Genomic DNA, 20,850 nt, shown 5'->3' with positions numbered 1-20,850 from the left:
AGGTTGGTTGTAGCAAAAAGGAATAATTCTAATTAAGAGAAAAGCTGGTCTTTGTCCCAGTGAATTATACAGAGAAAAGGATGCATGTTATCACCATCTAGCAAATAAGTCAGAAAAAAGAAAGAGCAGGCATAACACCTTAAAACTGCAATGCTGCTTTCAACATCAAGCAGCGAATAGTCACGAGAGCAAAAGGACAACGGCTTAACCTATTAGCTCGTCGCAATATTCAAAAGGAACAAATCAAAATTTGGATAAAATTTTGTGAAACTTAAAAAATATATAAAAAGGACATAAAGAGAGAACTAGACCAACAGGATCGCCATCGAAGAAAGAGGAAAGGTCAACAAATGCTGAACCACTAAATGAATGAACTAATTTAGCCTGCTGGCACCGGTCAAATTTATAGCAAGATTTCCTATTTACTGAGACTGGGTTCGTCTGACCAGGAATACAAACAAACTTTACTGCAAGTCAGCCCTCTGACACAAGTGGAACCACAGACAATTTGCTCATACCCTGAAATCGACTGCAAGACACAAATGGAATATTCCCAGTTCAAATGAAAGAGATTTAACAGAATATATATGCAGGAATATAATACATATATAAGCAGAGAGAGAGTTATAAAGTATAACAGGGTGTGGCCATAAGTCACTGTACTGTATAAATCAGGGGCAAGTGTAACAGCTGATGGAGATAATTTAACAGTCTGACAGAGTGAAAATAATTAAAGCGATCTAATTAAATGAAATTGGAGCTAAAATGAGTACGAACCAATATAATGGTGTTAAGTTCAGGTCGGGAAAGATTAAATTAATGGCCCTATATATATATATATATATATATATATAATATATATATATATATATATATATATATATATATATATATATATATATATATATATATATATATACACACACACACACACACACACACACTTGTATGCAAAAGTTTGGGCAACCCTGGAAAAAATGTATGTTACAATGAATCTTTCAGTGAACTGAAGTTGACCTGACCTGTACATGGTATAAAGTTAAACATGACACCTTTCTGCAAATTTTAATATAGGTTTACTACTTATTTGCATTTATTACAGAGTCAAAATAATAAACAAAAGTGAACATGACGCGTGCAAAAGTTTGGGCACCCTGTCACTTAGTACTTGATCACACCTCCTTTGGTAGATATAACTGCTTCCAAACATTTCCTGTAGCCAGCTAAGAGTCTTTCTATTCTTGCCTTTGGAATTTTTTCCACTCTTCCTTGCAGAACTCTTCCAGCTCAGAAAGTTTTTTTAGGTCTCCTTGTATGCACTGCATGTCTGAGATCTCCTGACAGATTTTCAATAATATTCAAGTCTGGGGACTGTGATGGCCATTCCAAAACCTTTCTCCTTCTTTCTAGTATATATTTAATGGTTTATTTTGAGGTATGTTTTGGATCACTGTCTTGCTGAAATATCCAACCTTTTCAGCTTCAGTGTCCTGACTGACTTTAAGACATTAGTTTCTAGGATTTGTTGATATTTAGTTGAATCCATTCTTACTTCCACCCGCACAATATTTCCGGTTCCACTGGCTGCCACACAACCCCAAAGCATAAGAGCTACCCCCGTGCTTAACAGTTGGCAAGGTGTCCTTTTCCTGAAATGCTTCACCCTTTTTTCTCCAAACATACCTTCTTTGGTTGTGGCCATTTTCATTTCATCAGTCCAAAGCACACTGTTACAAAAAGCTTCAGGCTTATCAAGGCTGACTTTTGTTATGAGGTTGTAGAAAAAGGCTTCCTTCTGACAACTCTCCCATGCAGATCATTGTTGTGTAAGGTACGCTGTACTGTGGACCTGTGAACAACTACTCCAGTGTCAGCTAAACTGATCTGAAGGTTCTTTGCAGTGACCTGTGGGTTCTGTTGTGCAGATCTGACCAGTTTTCGAGCAAGTCTATGTGATATTTTTCTTGGTCTTCCAGATCTTGCCTTGACTTTAACCGTTCCATTTAACTTCCATTTCTTGACAACGTTTCTGACAGTTGAAATTGCTAGCTGGAAGCATTGACAGAGTTTTTTTTTTTTATAGCCTCCTCCTGTTTTGTGAAAGTCAATTAAGTTCATTTTCAAGTCCTCAGACATCTGCTTGGAGGAGCCCATGATTGTTGAAACCAGGCAGAACAACCATCACAGTCTGACAGATTAGAAGGTATGAAGTTACTTCAGAGTAATAGTTCAACACTGGTACTGACTTCATTTTGAATCAGTAATAAATGCAAATAAATAGTTATCCTGTATTAAAATTTGCAGAAAGGTGTCATGTTTACCTTTGTACCATGTAGAGGTCAGGTCAACTTCTGTTCATTGAAAGATTCATTGTAACATACACTTTTTCCAGGGGTGCTCAAACTTTTGCATACAACTTAATTGAATATTATCCATTGCTAATTATTTTATTAACTAATTAACATTCTTACTTTTGTACTGTATTACTGAACTCACTTTGTTAATATTTACAGTCTCTATAACCCGTGTTGTGTTGTTCTTGTTCAACTGTGTTTCATTTTCCGTATCTTCAGCTTGTTTGGAAGGAATTAATAATTGAGGGTGCTAATTATTAAAACCATTACACATATCAGCTAATTACTCTTGATTGGGTATTGCAAATATTTTTTACTTGTAAACACTTTCTACAGTGATAAAGAGCCTTGATCCTTTTAGCCACTCTGTTTGGTTTCAGCGTTGTAGAAGAAGACAGCTATTAACACCAAGTTCCTGTGTCCAACTTGCGGTAACATATGGTTCAGCCCCAGAACTATACTGACAGTCATGCCGGATGAAGACATACACCTCAACGTGTCTTATTTTACACCCTGTTTGAATTCCTACTCATCTGCTTGCTCCTGGCACAGTGGATTTCTTAACAAATAACAGAGGTCACTGATTCATCAAGTGCTGAGGAAAGCAATTTAAGGCTTACTGTATTACTGAGTAACTTAAAAACAGATGTAAGCAAAGCTAGCTCTGCACATTTCAAAGGGGATCACTCTGTATCATATGTATCGTTACTTGACATTTACTGATCAAACAGCAGCTAACATTTTAGTGCAAGATGCCCCTTTTCTGTGGAGTACAAAAAAGAAAAGGGATACAAGATGAATTAATCCCCCAAACCATCATGTTAAAAGATTTTTTCTGTATCTCAATTACGGCTGAGACATTGTCTATTAAATCAGTATTATAAAATCTGGTATTTTGGCTGCTGTGTTTTTGAAATGTTGGCTTGTCAAAAGCATCAGTGTATCACAACCTTAAATTTTAAATCAAAATGATTTCAATTTGACATCAAGTACTTTTGGATGGCACATTTTCTGTTAAGCAGAGCATATTGCTCTGCAGCCTATCATCGACTACCAGGATTTGGGGCCTTTGTGACTATTTTATTTTACTTGTTTGGAGATATTTTAACTTTGTAGTAAAGAAGAATGAGATGTTTTGAACTAAATGACTAGAAAAAGTTAAAACTAGAACTGACTAGTTTGATCATGGATTCCTTGTCTAGACAGCAATATCAACGCCAGTTGTCAATTTACAAAAAAAAAAAAAAAAACTTAACACAGTACCATCACTTTAAATATATCAACAGTTCCCTTTAATTATTTGGGATTTGGTTAAATGAACTCACTGATGATATACAAATAGTTACATTTAAAACCTTATGCCTTTGTTTATTCCAGTTGCTCCACAACTGAAACCATATTGAGCAAAGAAAACTTCTTGTTGGAGGCGGGGCATCATTCAAGCTGGCAGGGAGTGGATTGGCTGGTGCGGAAAGAACTGAAACAGGGTTGGCAGTTTGACTGGCTGGTTTTGAGTGAGAGTGTTGTTTGGTTCCAGCTGATGACAGAATTGTGGACCAATAGTGTCTTTGCTCTTGATTTGCTCTCCAGTAACTGCGAATTGAGCCTTCATTACGTGTCCTGTCACATGCATATGATTTCATTTGTCTCAAGACAAGCGCCAGAAAGTATGTTTAAGTAGTTTTAGGTTATCAGATTAGTTGTACATTAGAATTACCTTATGGGCATATTGATTTAAAATTTAATTCACAGTTAAGCACTTCAACATTCCAGCGGGTATCCATGCAACATAGAAGCCATGTTTAAACAAAAGATGCGTGACTGCAGTAAATGCAAGTAAATACTATGCATCCGAATGGGGATTAACCGTGCGTGCAAAAAAGGAAGAACAATACAGATGTACTGTACAGTACGCATTTTTTCATGCATGCGCAGGTTCCATTATGAGGTCAGTGCCATTGTAACTGCAAACATGTGGCAAGTAAACGTGAACGCGTGGTTTTAACAATTCTAGAAAAACTAGAAATAGTTGCAAAGCTGAAAAAAGGTAGTACTGTAAAACAACTTTCAGAGGAATATGGAATTGGTGAATGGGCAATTTGTGATTTTAAAAAGAAGGAAGAGTTGAATTCATACATGAATAGTTCTAAATCTTCAAGCGGTTTGTCCAAGAGGAAATCAACAAATTATTTCTACGTAGGCTAAGAAAGGAAGAAAGGCTAAGAAAGGAAAGCCAAATCAAGGAACTAATCAAGGATGACTGACTACTTTAAGAAACTATAAAGTAAGTACAATAAACTGTATATGTTTTGAAAACTTTTTAAATAGGTTTTGCATTTGCTAGTTCACAATGCAGCTGCTAGGATCCTTACCAGGTTACCAGATATAAAAAAAGTAATGACATCACTCCCCGTCCTGCCCAGCTGCACTGGCTACCTGTGAAGTTCAGGATTATGTTCAAAACTCTCCTGCTCATCACAACTCATCACACAGGTTCCGAGTACCTCCTCATCCTGCTGACCAGCTATGTCCCTGCCCGCAAGCTGAGGTCCTCCGACTCTGGCCTGCTTGTTAAACCCAAGTAAAAGTGCACCAAAGTTGGACAACACTCACTTAGCTTCATGGCTCCGACTCTTTGGAACTCTCTCCCAGCTTTGGTGCGTGATGCTCCGACCGTAACTCGCTTTAAATCTCTCAAAACCCACCTGTTCTCCCTTGCTTTCCATGCTCCTTAAGCCTTACATCAGTTATTAGCTGCTGATACTATTTCACGTATTATGTTACTATCATGTACTATGCACTTTCCACTGTATTTAAGGTACTATTTCATGTATTATGCTACTATCATGTATTATGTACTTTCCACTGTATATAATATATTATGTCTTTTTTTCCTCTTTCCCACTGTATCATGTATTATGCATTTCTTTATTTGAAGTATTATGGATTTTCTTGTATTTACTGCATCTTGTAAAGCGCTTTGTGATGGTATTCAACTATGAAAGGCGCTATATTAAATAAAGATTGATTGATTATACTTGTTTTTGTTTTATCCAGGGCATCCCTCCCTTTCCATTACCCCAGGTAATTGAGAGTTGACTGTACATAAAATAAACAAGCATAAGCAATGCTTTCTCTGTGGGAACTTTGTTTTAAGAAAAAAGAAAACATTTGTATTACTTCCAACACAGGAGCAAGATCTATTGATCAGAGAGAATGTGTAATTGGGAACCTGTTGGTTTCAGTGTGAAAGGCATGTTAAGTGCCTTGAGAACATCAAAGCTGTGACAGTGAAGATGAATGACAGAATGACCCCAGAACATCTTAATCCAACATCTGAGTACAGGTTGATTGATAGACTGCCTTTGGGTCCTAAGGATTTCATGTTATAGCAATATATCATTTGCTTTTAATAAAATGACTATGGTTCAATGATATTGAATTTAACATATACCATATGTGAAATTAATTAGCATAGTATAACTGAACATAATGCTTGTTCTGGTTTTGTGGAATTCTTAGATGACTGTGTATGAGTCTATTGCAATGTCTCTATTGTACAGTGGTACAACTACAGCGACAGCCTTTTTAGCCTTCAACCCGCAACAGGCTCGAGTCAACCTGTAAAGTTCAATACTTTTTGCAAACAGGCTCCTTTTGGACTTCATGATAGTCAAGTTCATATAAAAAACCAAAAGCTTGAAAACTTCATAGAAGCTCAAAAGGTCAAATTCCAGATAAATACATTCATTGTGTAGCTCCTGGTACAACCACATCAAAACAAACACCGAGCACCAAACAAACAATCTACTCAGCTTCAAGACAGTGCCTAAGACATTTAAAAGGAAGGCTGACAAAAACTGAAATTTCACCACTCTAACTGAAGTTAGAGCCTTAACCAGCTACTGAATGGAAACACATCTTGGAACGTCATTTAAAACCATTAATGACTAACCCTTGTCTTCATTAACCCTTGTCATGAAAGAAGCAAAATAAGTATTAGTATGGTGAAAACCATGCTAGTTCTATATTTGTAGCTTGTTATCTTGTTCTTTTTCTTCAAGGTAAGTAATGTAAATAAAGTTCTCTCTTGTAAGAATAATCCCTAACGTTATCTGACCCCATTGAAAAAGCAGCAGCATGGATTCCACCAGATTTCTGCCTAGCTGTTATAGCTGTAAATTAACTGCACCCTGATGTGTAGGACTCGAAGTGGAGGATAGCTCTATGCAAAATGATTTGCATCTTACTTTTCTATTTACATTGCAATTTCTGGTTTATATTTAGATTGCAGTGACTATGGTTTGGTTTAGGAGATACAGTACAATAGAATATCTTCACGAAAACAGGTATTTATTTTCTCTTCCAACAACATAAAATAAGCTTGCAAAGGAATGATTTCCAAAGTTGCCATGCAAACACATTTCCGTGTTTTATACCCTTTGCAGAACCCTTGTTCTTATATAAGTGCTTATTTACAATCTCAAAAGGTAATGACACTGTGGTGCTATTCAACTGGGATATGGAAGGCTTTAGTTATACTCATGCCAGAGAGAGCTTGTTGTGGAAGACATGCTGAACAGAAATCATGTACTGTGCAACAGCAGTGTACACCCCCTTGATAAACATCTATCCACAGGGGTGGCACTGCTGTCACATATTTGTTTAATCTGGAAATCTGAAGGTGGTGTTGTCGTCTGTCCCAGGGCATTGACAAGATAGCAAAAAACATATTCAACAGCAAAGTCTAACAATAAGTTATAATATAGTAAAACTGAAAAATGTAATCATAATATAACTAAGTACCAAAAAAATGTGTAATAACTGTGTTCAAGATACACTTAAAACCTGATACTCCCAATAAGGCTGAGGGCTCTGATAAATTAATATTGTAAATTATGAATATAAGTGTGACTAATGTCCTCTCAAATGCCTGTTGTTTAATTGGGACATACGCTTATTTGGGATATTTTAACATCTTCCTAGGCGTCCCAATAAAAGCAGCACCAACTGTGTGTGTATGTATATTATATTATATATTACACAAATAGACACACACACTCAGTGGCGGCCCATTAAAAGAGGCTACGCAGGCTAATTTACTGTGTTGCAATTGGCTAACATGACAGAATCCTACCCATTTTGAGTTTCCTGTAGCCTCAAAACGAATGGGATTCTGTGTGTATCATCACCCTCTGTCTGTCCAGTTTTACTGTATTTCTATTGGCTATACAATACAAGTTTGCAGCTAGCCTCCGCCACTCATAATTAGTTAATCTTGACCTATCTTTTGCCAGACAGGGTATGGGTCACATGCGGCTACTCCCCTTCAAAAACCATATGCAATACATAGTTGTGTATCTTTTCAGTGAACAATGGCCGCTGCCAAACATTGTAGATTTTTTTTAATTCATTACATCATTTCCCGCATTCAATTGAGGGGGAAAAAAAAAACAAAAAAAAATGAAGACTGTCCAAAGCCTAAATTGGAACAACTGCTCATGGTACGAAAAAAACAAATGGTTGACTGCAAGAATTCAACAGCAAAAGCTGTTCTGCTGGCATTGTTTGCTTTTTCAAACTGGCTCTTCATCTGCAAATTGCTAAACACAACGCTTTTGTTAAGAGGAACAGACATGTGGTAATGTGACTAATAGATGCCATTACCTATTTAGCAAGACAGGAGTTGCCATATCGGGGGCACGAAGAAGGTGCTGAGTCACTGAAAAAGAAAATTACGGAGAAATTATTATTATTATTAGTTATTAGCAAAATATGACTGGATACGCACATAAGTGAATCTACTGTGTTTACTGGACTGTCAAACAATTCAAAATGATTTGGTATCACCTATTACCTATATAGTACAGGGGAAAATAAAACAGAAATAGAAGCTCCCACCGTTTTTTGTGGATGAAGTGGATGAAACTACTGACGTCTCCTGCAGATCACAGTTGTCAATTATCCTGGGCCTTGTGGATGAGACTGGAACTGTACAAAATGGATTCTACAGGTTTTATGACGCGAGTGAGGGCCGCAATGCTCAGTCAGTTTTTAATTGTATTGATCGTGCAGTGAATGAGCTGGAATTTTACTTCCAGGGCAGTTGGCACTGTGCTGTCAAAATGCCCACAACTTCTACAAACCTTTGAAACCATTATGACCTTGCATGAAGTGGCTTTATTAACACACTGAAGAGTTTTGATTTCATGTGCTGCTTTCATACAACCACCTTTTTTGCCCGACTGATCCAGTTTTCGATATTCTGCAGCAGAAAGCCAGCAATGTTGTGTTTTGCAGGAGGATAGTTGATCACCTTTACGCAGACATCAACAAGAAAATGGAAAATTCTTTTTAAATGCTATTTAATGAAGCTGATGGCTTTGCCGAGCATCCTACAGAGAGATATAGAGTGAGAAGAAAGAGGGGTCATTTGGAGGGAGCACAAGCCAATCCTACACTGAAGCATCGTCGCCTATACAACAGCATTCTGAACAATATGCTGGAGCAACTGTCAGTTTATTTCGTCAACCTAGAGGAACTGAAGTTTTAACAATTTCTTGAGCCATCAAAATGTGTTCAAATGAACAGTTTCCCATTCGAGGCTCTAGAATCATTAAACAAGTACAACCGTTTCTTTGACACTGAATTCTTGAAACGTGAGCTCATTGTATTCTATGCAGACAAAAATCTCCAAGTTGGTAATGGGGATATTTGCTTCTCTCAAAGTACTTCAGGCAAAAGAATATGGATAAAGCCATGAGCTTTACCGTCACATGTGTCTTGTAGCAACTGTTCTTGTATTTTCAGCAGCTGTTGAACGGAGTTTTTCTTCCCTAAAGCGAATCAAAATATATTCCAGGAATACCACAGGCAGGACCGCTTAGGCAGTCTTGCTCTTATTGTGGTGGAAAAGGGGATTGTTTAGAAAAAAATCCATGCTGGTATGATGCTGTTATTGACAATTTTGCCGGAGAGAAAGATAGACGGGCATTGTTTTTCAATAAATGACAACACTCAGGATTAATCAATATCAAGTGAGTTCACAAATTTTTTTTTTTGTTATATTCAGTTGCTTGCCTTATGTGTTGCGTATAGTTTATAACTGTATTACATTTCTTATTAAATTAAGAAGTATCTTTTGAAACATGAAACGTTTTATTGCGTAAAATAAAAAGCAGTGGGGAAAGATTAATTGATGTTGTCCACAGCTATACTTGTTGTGACTTAACTGACCTATTGCCAGTCATGCTGCACGACAGTATATCGCGACCACAGACTGACATTCTATGTTATGTATAGGTCTGGGAGTTTGCTGTTTTGATAGACACCAGGTAGCTAGCATCTAGTAATGCAATGACCGCATAATTGCAGACTAGATATGTTCTATGATACTGGGACTCACAATCGCATTAACTGTCATTAACTGACAACCCTAAAGATGATACACAATATTTAACACTAGGGGTATGGATTTTCATGTTTTATTATTTACTCTCTACAGGTGAAAATAAAACCTGGTTGAAAATGTTTAAAATCAATATTTATTTTCACAGATGCACAGAGACACTTAGAATCTTGTGCAATCAGGTTCTATTTGATCATGATAAAAAACAAGAAAAGATGTTGATGTTGCTTTATCACAGTAACAGACCAAATAGATAAATAAATAAATAAATTCACCACTTACTGGCAGAAATAATCATTAACATTTGTTAAGAACATATACATGATTTATAACGGCTATAAGATATTACTAAATAATCCATGAGTTTAAAAATACATTTTTTGAAATAATTTGAGGGGATAACATATTAAACTCCAATTAGAAAAATTCAATTTAAACATTATTGTGAAGGCAGGAAAAAGGGAGAGATCTGACTGTGGTTTGTTACTGGACCAATCATTAAAATTGTTGCCATTTTACATAGATCCACTGAATAAATCCACAAATGTGACTTGATTAATTTTAAGTGTTCTCACAAACAGATTAATGTAGTGAGCTTTAAACCAGTATCCAAGTTTTAAGACTTGTTAAAAGTCAGTTAATTTGTGGCTAACATGAATCCTCAAATCACAGTGTGTTAACTTGACAATAAGAGGTACTGTATTTCTAAACGTACAAATTATTGATGTTAATTAGTGGAAGGAGAATAATGACCACCAAAGAGATAACCCTTCACTCTCATGGTATTGCCTTTAACAGATCAAAGGCTTAACATCACACTTCATGATGTATGCTGCTAATGCACATGCACGAAACGCAGATGGATAAAGTGATCAGAAGCAATAAATATAACAGACTACTTCCCAAAGTAAGGTAAAATAGTGCTTCTTACACCCTTAAAGGTATACTGTAACTCCACTCGGGTTTCTAAACTTAGTGAGGTTGGTAGTTTTTTCTGCTCTGCAAAGTACATGTTTTAGGTAATTTGAAGAAATAATTTTTTTTTTTTTTTTTTTTTGTTTAATACAAAGTACTGAATTAATGAGAGATTCATTGGCTATATAATTTGTGTTGATACAGAACCATATTTGTTGGAAAATCCAACTAAATACAAGCACCCTATGTTTTCTTATATTACAATGAGTTTTCTTAGCTAGCCTATTCTACTTACCATATATCGTTACCCAGCACCAGCAACAATTAATAATGTTAAACACAAGCCCTCGGTCAGTACATGTTTATGCACCCTTAAAACACATAAATGCTAAATACTTAAAATAAGGTCAACCTCATTTTGAAAACTCCCATCAGTTTACAGATGGCACACAAACTATAAATACACTTTTTTAAATTAGCCCAATCAAAATTTACATTCTAAAGCTGAAAACATTACTATAATCAGTGCCCTCCTCCATGAGCTGGTGTCATTTCAGTATCATTGTCCAAATTTAAAAAAAAAATAAGACAGTAAAGGAAAAAAGGGGGAAGGAGGGCGGGACATAGGTGTGTGGAGTTCATCATCCTATGAAGAAACCCTATTACAGGTAATCTTCGTCTTCTCACCTATGATGAACTTGACGCACAAATTGAACCACACCAAATAATGTAGGCAAGAAGGTGGTAGGTTAGATGTTAGTAGAGGAAGTGACAGATAGCACACAGTGAGCAAAAGTAGACAGGAGAGCAAACAAATTCCACATAAATAATTTTTTATAAAGGTCTCAAAGGAGGGCCAGGTAGCCTAAAGAAATACAACAGTTGCTCTGATGGTCTGAAATCTCCTACCAACTTAACTAAGTTTAGAAACAACACACCTTTTTTAAGGGTGTAAGAAGCACTAATTCCCCTTACCTTGGGAAGTAGTCTGTTATATGCATTGCTTCTGATCACTATATCCATCTATGTTTCATGCATCAGCAGCATAAATCATAAAGCATGATGTTATGCCTTTCATCTGCTAACAGTTAATGAACAGGTTAAATATTTATGCAATTGTCAGTAGGGTTATCTCTTTTATGGTCATTATTCTAAGTGGGAAACCTCATCTGTTTTGCTCCTTCCAAAGGTTTTGGGTGCAAATCAGGAATCGTCATGACCTGATCCAACTGGAACTCTGTTACAACCTTTGGTACAAACTGGGGATTAGGCCAGCAGACAATTCTGTCCCTGAAAGACTGGCAGTAAATTGCATCGATGACCAGGGCTTGGGGCTCACTTACCCTTCTTGCTGATGTCACTGCCACTAGTAATGCTATTTTCCAAGCAAGGAATGTATCTTCAAATGTAGCCATGGTTTAGAATGGTGGTCCCGTAAGTTTGTTGAATATGAAGCTGATGCAACTTTGAGGGATGATGGGCTTACTTGGGGGGGGTCTTCGTGGTTAAACATCCTAACAAATCTGGACACCTTAGGGTGGTAATCTACAGGATGACCTTCCTAGCCAGGCAGCATGTTGGAGATTGCAGCAATGTGAACAATGATGGAGGATAGGGAAAGCCTTGTAAAACAGGTGGCTCAGATATGATAATAAATTAGATAGAGAAATATCCACATTGTGCTGAGATTTTGAAATCGTGCCAGAGGAAAAATTCTCTCCATTCGCCTGTATAGGCGTGGAAAGTAGACTGTTTGTTTGAAGCAAGTAGGATGTTATTTACTTGTTCCGAGAGCTCCTGGTTCCTCAGTAGTTGCCGTTCAATCTCCAAGTAGCTAGTCGTAACAGTGAATAATTGTGGTGGAGCATCTTTCTGTTGTTCGCTTGCACCGGATAGGTAAATGGGCACCTCTCTGGCCACAACCTATTCGGCCAGTACAAATAGAGTACATGGGGAACACAAACACTCTAATAGTAAAAGTGAAATGCATAAAGAAGTAACTCTGAAAGCTTGAAGAGAGAGAGAATACATATTCTTATTTTATTTTTTACGAACACTAACAAACAAACCATGAACGCATATACTAAGTCCATACCCAAGCAAACGCAGGAGAAATTTGGAAAGTGACACTGAAATAATTTGGGGTTTATGGAGGAGGGACACTGATATTGGCATCTAAAAGGATTATATTACAATGCTGTCTGGGTGACAGATCGGTTTGTTTCACCTGACCCAAGCTAAATGGAGACTTGGAATTCACTGTATGTGGAGTTTCTTATACAAGGTAAGAAACCATTTTCCTTTAGAGAAGTTAGGATCATTGGGAAGCTGACTGTCCAGTGTAAAAAAAAAAAAAAAAAACGACAACAGGGAAGCTTCTACAGCTACAGGAAAGCCAAACAAGCAAGCCATTGCTTGTGCTTGTAGCTAAGTAACATTATTACAAACTACATACAACTACAAAAACACTCAATAGTTTTATAGTTTCAGAATGTCTTCAATTTAGTAAAATATGAAATATTACAAATTTGAATCAACCAGTATACCTTAATTTGCATATACTTTACATGTGCACAACATCTCCTACATGTAAAGGCACTGGATTCAATACGGACTTCCAAAGTAAGTGATAATTCCTTGTAAATTAAATCTGCTCTAGTTTCAACCTTTATGAAAAAGATACATCACAAATATACTCAATACATTATTTTTTTTTTCTAAGCTGCTCTTACAATGTCTGTAACTATATTGGACTCATACAACAAAAGGATAGAGTATTAAGTACTGTATCTATAATAAAAGCTATAAAAACTTGACAGAATATGTATAGGCAAGCATTATGCTTTACAGGAGGGCCAAAAATGAGATCCTAGTTAAAGCATTCTTCCTTAGTGAAAAAGCAGAGAAAATGGAAACATTTGGCATAAATTACAGCTGCTCAAATTGATTCTGGAGTGCTTTTCTGCACTGTCCTGCCAACAATACCCCTCAAACTGAGAGGCAGAAATAAACATAAAAATGTTAGGTAATTTCCTCACCAGTCTCTCTGTGATTTGGAATGCCTGTCAATGTACAGTCAAAATCCAAGTAAGAATATAGAATGTTTCTCCAAATTTATATACTTGAGGTAAACTCACACAGTGTTTTGTTTTTTCAAGTCTCCTTAGTATTTCAGAGGGGAAAGAGTGCAATGTCTTCCAGGCGTGACACTTGTAAAGTGAAATTCTTTAGACAAAGGAAATACCTTTAGCAAATCAATCATTTACTGCAGGTAGTAGCTTTATGCAACATTTATTGTAACATTAAAATACAGGTCCGACCCACCTTAGCCTAAACACACTAAATACGTAACTGAAGTTTAGCTTTACTAGTGTGGCACAGCAGAATGCAGACTGTGATATCATAGGAATATTCCTTTCCTACACAATTCCAACCACTTAGCTCAAACTTGGTGAACTAGGGGTGCAATAATTAAGATTTTCTTGACTGATACCGATAGCCGGTGACCTGCCCATATCGGCCAATACTGATTGGATACTGACAATAAAAGATAAACTACTATAACAAGAGATAGAGCCTATATTTAAACTGTTTTATAATTAAAGATGTCAAAAAAATGTTTATTTGTTGTATTTATGACAAAAATGTAGAGGAATTGTTTACTTCTTACATTTCAGAAAATGAATACAAAGAATAACAGTATTATATTGTGTGCTTGACAGCAATTCATACATTTATTTTACAACATTGTCACACAAATATATTTTTTCATTTCTACCAGTACAAATATAAAGTGGCATTAACTTTTATATTCACTTGCTGTCAAACTGTTAACAAAAAAAAATTCTATGCAATGTCCACTACAATAGCTTTTGTTAAATTCTTATTTTCAAACATGCACTGCTTAAAAATGCAGCGCAGCAGTTTAAAAAAAAAAAATGTATTACTTAATAAAAGGCAGCACAATAATCAATTTCTGATTCAACATGCCACCGAATACACCCACAACCAATGCAGATTAAGCAAGATCAACAAAAATTAAAAAAGATCATTTTGAAATACTGTGTAACAATAATAATAATGCTGATTAATATTATTATTATTATTATTATTATTATTATTATTATTATTATTATTATATTAATAATAATAATAACTTAAGCGATCAATGTTACTTAGGATTCAATTAACCTATTATTTATTTTAAAAGCATGAGAATATTACTCACAGTTCATCGTTGGATTTTAGTAGCATCAAGTCTACTGCACACAACTCTGCTATCCTATTATTGTACAAAAACAAACAAACAAAAAAAAGAAAACACCGTTCTTTTGAGACAAATTTACTGCAGGTTAATCACACTCTACACAGTACCGCAAGGAAAAGTACTGTATCAGTGTGCCAACCCATACATTCAATTCTGTGCTGGAAGAAAATCAAGCATGAATATTGGTGTACATTATCGTCTAACATAACAGAAACTGCTGATTCCGATTATGACTTCTTTCTTTATATCCATGCCATACAAATAGGTTGTCGATTATCGGTGCACCCCTAATAAAAACAGCTGTTGTCTGTCAAGTTAAAGAAATAGAAAATCACTTTACTTGTAGCTCAAATATAACTCATAGCTTATGTTTTACAATCAGGGTGTTTATTTTGTCCATTGGGGGTCCTTATTTTTGACTACAAGACAATGCCAGATACTCTGTATATAAAATTAACTTAGAAATGTCAATGTCATTCCGATCTTTGAAACGGGTGCAACCCCATTTTGGATACTGGAGGTGGAAGTGCATCATCACTCTTGGTCAGACCCCAGAGATTTGATTGATCTCCAGAACTTTTTAGGATTGTTATAATGCAAGTCAAACTGTGCGTGGTAATAGGAAGTGTTGCCTTTCCAACTTACTTTAATTTAACAAGACTGTTCTCCAACTCTATTTTTCTTTTCACTTTTATTAACCATCTATTTAAATATGTAATGTAACGTTAATAAAAATTAGTCAAGGTAAAGGGTATAAAACAGTCTTTAAATCATCTTTAAGACATATAACTAGGTATGAGAGAAACACGAGGACAATCAATATTTGATGCACTGATTGGGGTGCTCTCGCAACCAAGAGTTAAAACACGTTCTAATTCTAACACACTCAAAACTCATCAGAATTGGACAAGCGGATACCAAACTATACATGTTAATAAATAAATAAATAAAAATTACAACATACAGCCAGGCAGCCTCCATGTACTGCACCGTCAGATATCAATGGTTTGTCTACAGTACTATAACTACAACTGCCTCCCAACACCTGGTAAATTCAGAGAGACCATGGGTTTTGAGTTTCAGATTTTGTATTACATGTTTTGTGCGTAACATTTTGAAACTTGGGTTCTGAGTTCAGCTATTGGTATCGTAAGATTTTAAAAGGTTATAATTTAGGAGTTTGGTGCTTTCACATTTTGGATTCAAACTTGATTTTTCTTTTGCTTGGATATGAACTTTGAAAGTAATCTCACTCCATAATAGCTGTCCTTCTAATCAATATGGTACAGTACAATGCTAAATGAATGCAAATGCAATGAATGGAACCTGTATTGTAAATACTGTTATACATTTAAGGTAGTTGTTACAATCCATGTTTGCAGTGGGTGGAAATTTTAAATATGTATGCATGTCTACAGTATATGACAAGTAAAACTGGAAGATGAAGTTCAAAAGGCTGATTACAATGTAGGAAAAATCATTAACTGTCACTGTGCATTTGTGTAATTTAAAAACCTAACGACTCTCTGAAGTAAATACATTCATGACAAATTATCTTTAAAGACTTTTTGCACTGTGATTTTTAAACTCATCACAGTAAATTGTAAGCTTACTTAGACTGATGTCAAGTGCATCAGTTGAATGTTAGCCATTAATGTGTCAACAATCAGAGGCCTGTTCAATTTTCAATACAATACAAAAAGGGGGATTTTGTGAACAAAAACAAAGTATCCTCAGAGAACATCCCCTCTAGAAAGAGTCTGTAAGAATGGAGAGCATGGAAGTGAATTGGAAAATGTGCAAATGATCTGCATCACTGATATGTTCAGAGGTTAAAATAATGTGGAAGTTTTGTAAAATTACTGCCACAAAAATAGTTATTTGTTCTCGTACGATTGAATTTGACCATTATCGAATCCAGTTGCATATCGATTATGAAGCCAATATTGGTAAAAGTGGTATGGCTTCATCATTTAGAAACAGAAACGTAACATAACCACAACATGGCAAAGTGAAGGGCAGTGTTAAATTTTGACAGAGGAGTCAAGTAGTTTTGAATTGACAAGAACATATACACTCCCCTCACAGGTAGGTTTTTACCCCCTTTTACTCCACCTTAAGTAAAATGCATTTGTAATTTCTCTACACAACACTGAGATACTGAGTCACATACAATACTGGCTTATTAAATATTTTTCTTGACAAGGTGTAATTTGAACAATTTTATTGTGAAATTGTAGCAAACTTGCAAGGCACACTTCAGAGTTGCTATGTTATCCTTCAAAGGTTTTTACTAATTTTGTGAAGCACAATATCTCACATGTCTTTCATATTGATACATGACTAAATGTTGTGTTCTTTATGTTGTGCACAATGTGTAACCTATTAGCAGTCAATTACTATTAACCAAGACCCATGGGTTGCTTATCCTAAAGCTATTAGGGGAAGTAGTTTTGCAACAGATGCTCTTCAGACTTCTTCATTACAAACAATGGACTAATTCATGCGTCAAGCAGAGCTTCTTCATTCATATTCATACTGTACCTTTACACCTGCCACTGCGATATGGAATACAGAGACATAACATACCCATGGCAACACAGTGTGACGTGCCAGTGTGAATCAAAGGCATATGTCTTCAGTCACCAGAAAGGGAAATCACCTGCATGGATGTGATTTTCATTGTCCCATGGCACTTAAATCCACCAGCAAGGCAGCCAGGTGTAAAACAGCTTTCAGTCTGAATAGTCGTGAATTACGTCAACACCTGGTGATGCAAGGTTGGCACTCTAACTGTTGAAATGTGGGGGAAATCCTGCAAAGTTTTTTTTTTTTTTTTTTAATGACTTCTGTGACACCTCAATCATAACTGGGGCTGACAGAGTCCCAACTGAAATAGGTTTGATCTCGATCTACTGCTAGTGGTAATTAACTGATTCCAAGTAACTTTCAAGACTTTCAATGTAGAAATTGTACTTCAAGTGAAAAATCACACAGATAAATGTTGTAATATTTAACAAACTTTTTATTTAGCACATTAGGGGTTATTAATAGAAATGCATCACATCCTGAACTATTTTTCTGCACTGTTGGAATTCTGTAAAGAAAGCCGTTTTAAACAATGTACAGCAGATGGCACTACAGAGCCATTTAAAAAAAGATAACCTTTTCAAAAATCAGAAAGACAAAAAGGTGACACAGTGGATTGGAAACCATGGTATCACGCTGTAAAGTCCATTGGGAATTGTAAAACATTAATTCTGAAACCAACCCTTAAAACATTTAGTGTTTTTAAAAACGTAAATAAAACTACTCTGTAAGCTTACTTATTGATTTGACTTTTTTTTTTTTTTTTTTTTTTTTTTTTTTAAAAAAGTGCCTGCTTAATACATTTTTCTTAATTAACATATTAAGGTTCCATTGAATAGAAAGATTATGGGTTCAATCCCTAAATTTACATTATCAGAAATCTAAAGGTAGATATTCAAAAGCAATTTCTTAAAATGGAGAATTCTTGTTAAGATTCCTGTGTGGAAATGAGCACAAGAATTACCAACAGCATACCAAATGTACCTGTGGTATGAAACATACCACAGACTTACAAACAAACCATAACCCAAATTAATGCTAGCTATTACAAATGCTAGAACCCAAGGCCCTGGCACAATGACAGAGTATTTGTTCACCATTTACTTAGATGTTATGCTCATACCAGTTTCAATCAGCTCTTCATAGTGTGCAGTCAAGCTTTGCAAATCACAGACATGTCTTAATTTATGACAGTGATCTATCATCAGTTTACATTTCCCAGGGAGAATTCTTAAAAAGTGTTTAATTTAAAAAATATTCATGAACCTTTTTATTGACTGGTCACATTGATGACTAAATCATAAATTAACATGCAACACGAACACAAATTTAATTTCACAGTACACAAATGCTGTCAGTCTGCTGCGGTATACCACTGACACCAGCAATGGATAGACAGAAGCAGCTGAAAAAGCAGTTGCATTATATTCATTACTCATGGAAAGTGTAATTAAAACACTACTTACCACACCATATTGGTACTGTACTCATTCAGACCTGTATCTATAGGCATGTTTGGAGGGATTTTAAAATGAGTTAATAAACCGACCTACAGCACAGTACATACATACCCAGTATACTGTAGACTAGCCAACTCGGTAGCTTGTTAGTGTGATTTACATATTATTAAAACATGAATGCCGATATACATAATGATCTTGAGAAAAAAAAAAAAAGAAAAAAGTTGATATTTCAAATAAAAATGACAAGAGTGTCTTTATTATCATCCTCATTATTATTATTTGATGTTTACATGTTTATTTGTAAAAAGAAAAATATATAAAACAAATTTAAAAAAACGCTTATTTCAAGATTAGAAAATGTAGGTTTTCAAAGCATAGTGCGACCTCTACATATGTTAACGAAGAAGGCCCAATATAGACTAAACAAACAAGTTCCAAAACAAAAAAAAAGGAAAAAATTAGATATCACACAGACTCTGCTGATTTCAAGTAGCCGTTTTGCTCTGCTATCAATATCCCTGCATAATTTTTTTAATAAGGAAATTGTTTGGACTTTCTGTTTGTAAAACGTTAGGAATCTTGAAATTACAGATGTTCTTCTTCTTACTAAGACCATTTCGCAATGCAAACTTGCCATGCTTGATTTGGTGCTGATATTTTCATTTAAGCACCGTCCACTTACTACAATTACAAGGCAGAGGGGCAGGTATTTGTCATTGAGTCTTTTGCAACAACCTTATGCGAACGTAGTAATAGGAAGACTTGGAATGCATTATCAAAGAGAAATACATAAGGGATATCAGTGACGTCAAACCAGAAGACTGATGCTTCCTTTTTTCAAGTCATCTGAAAAATTATATTTTTTAAAATGATACAAGAGAAAGGCTTATGCTGCTTTCTCAAACAGACGATTGAAATTTGTGGAGTTGCTTGCTTTGAAATCACTATTAGAGGAATAATACTGTTTGATGTGGCAGGTGAAGCAGAGACCGATGCAACAAAGGAATTCTCCAACAGTAGCATTATGCTACTTTAATTTTAACAATATAAGGAATGAACAAGCAGGGGTCATTATCAATTTTTTAAAGAAAAGAATATTGTATTACAGCAGCTAACAACTTTACTTCTCCAATGCTGTAGGTCCAGTTTTACATTTTCAAAGACAAATGAGAGGCACCTTAGACCAACGTGATTACATAACTGAAGTGTTGATAAAGCTGGAGGTTATCTGGCATGCAAACACATTTCAAGCAAATATTTATTTATTTATGTACTTGATTTATTTTGACATTTTATTTAAACAGAAAAGATATGTTGATACACACATCATACCACATTTTTACAATTTTTGTTCCTGTAGTTTTTATCGTCCAGCCTTGTTTCTGCTTTTACTTTTTACAATTCACAATTCTGTAAGAACTATTCACAGATTGACTGCCTACTTGGAAATACAGTTACATAGAGTATATATATAGTATATATAGAGTGTGTGTGTGTGTGTATGTATATATATATATATATATATATATATATATATATATATATATATATATATATATATATATATATATATATATATATATCAAATATTGTTTGGAAAGTTCTACCAAACATTGTTGCAGAAGTTCCCACAAATGTGTTGCACTTGCAGGTTGCTTTGCTTTCACCCTTCTGTCCAGTTCATCCCAAACCAGCTTGATGGGGTTTAAGTCCAGAGACTGTGCTGGCCATTCTATGATTTGAAGCCTACCATCTTTTTCTTTTCTTCTAAGGTAGTTCTGACAGAGCCTGGAGGTATGTTTTGGGTCATTATCTTGATGTAGGATGAACCCCTGACCAACTAGGCGTATACCA

At 35.4% G+C, this 20,850-nt stretch overlaps 1 protein-coding gene across 2 annotated transcripts in view; it reads right to left on the bottom strand.

The window, feature by feature from the left end:
• The window catches only part of LOC121314522 (LYR motif-containing protein 4A), an 85,221-nt gene that overhangs the window by 47,694 nt on the left and 16,677 nt on the right, over window positions 1-20,850 (bottom strand). The window contains exon 3 of one of the 2 annotated variants that reach the window (XM_041247897.1): window positions 8,031-8,076. The exons of the other annotated variant lie outside the window; for it this stretch is intronic. Within the exon in view, the coding sequence (XP_041103831.1) occupies window positions 8,074-8,076 (3 nt within the window). The 3' untranslated portion in view covers window positions 8,031-8,073. Of the gene's footprint in view, window positions 1-8,030; window positions 8,077-20,850 lie in introns of those variants that run through there. 2 annotated transcript variants of the gene reach the window in all.

The sequence above is a fragment of the Polyodon spathula genome, chromosome 4 (assembly GCF_017654505.1).
Source record: "Polyodon spathula isolate WHYD16114869_AA chromosome 4, ASM1765450v1, whole genome shotgun sequence".
Lineage (NCBI taxonomy): Eukaryota > Metazoa > Chordata > Actinopteri > Acipenseriformes > Polyodontidae > Polyodon > Polyodon spathula.
The sequence above is the reverse complement of the archived record's forward strand: the minus strand, read 5'-3'. Positions and strand labels throughout refer to the sequence as shown.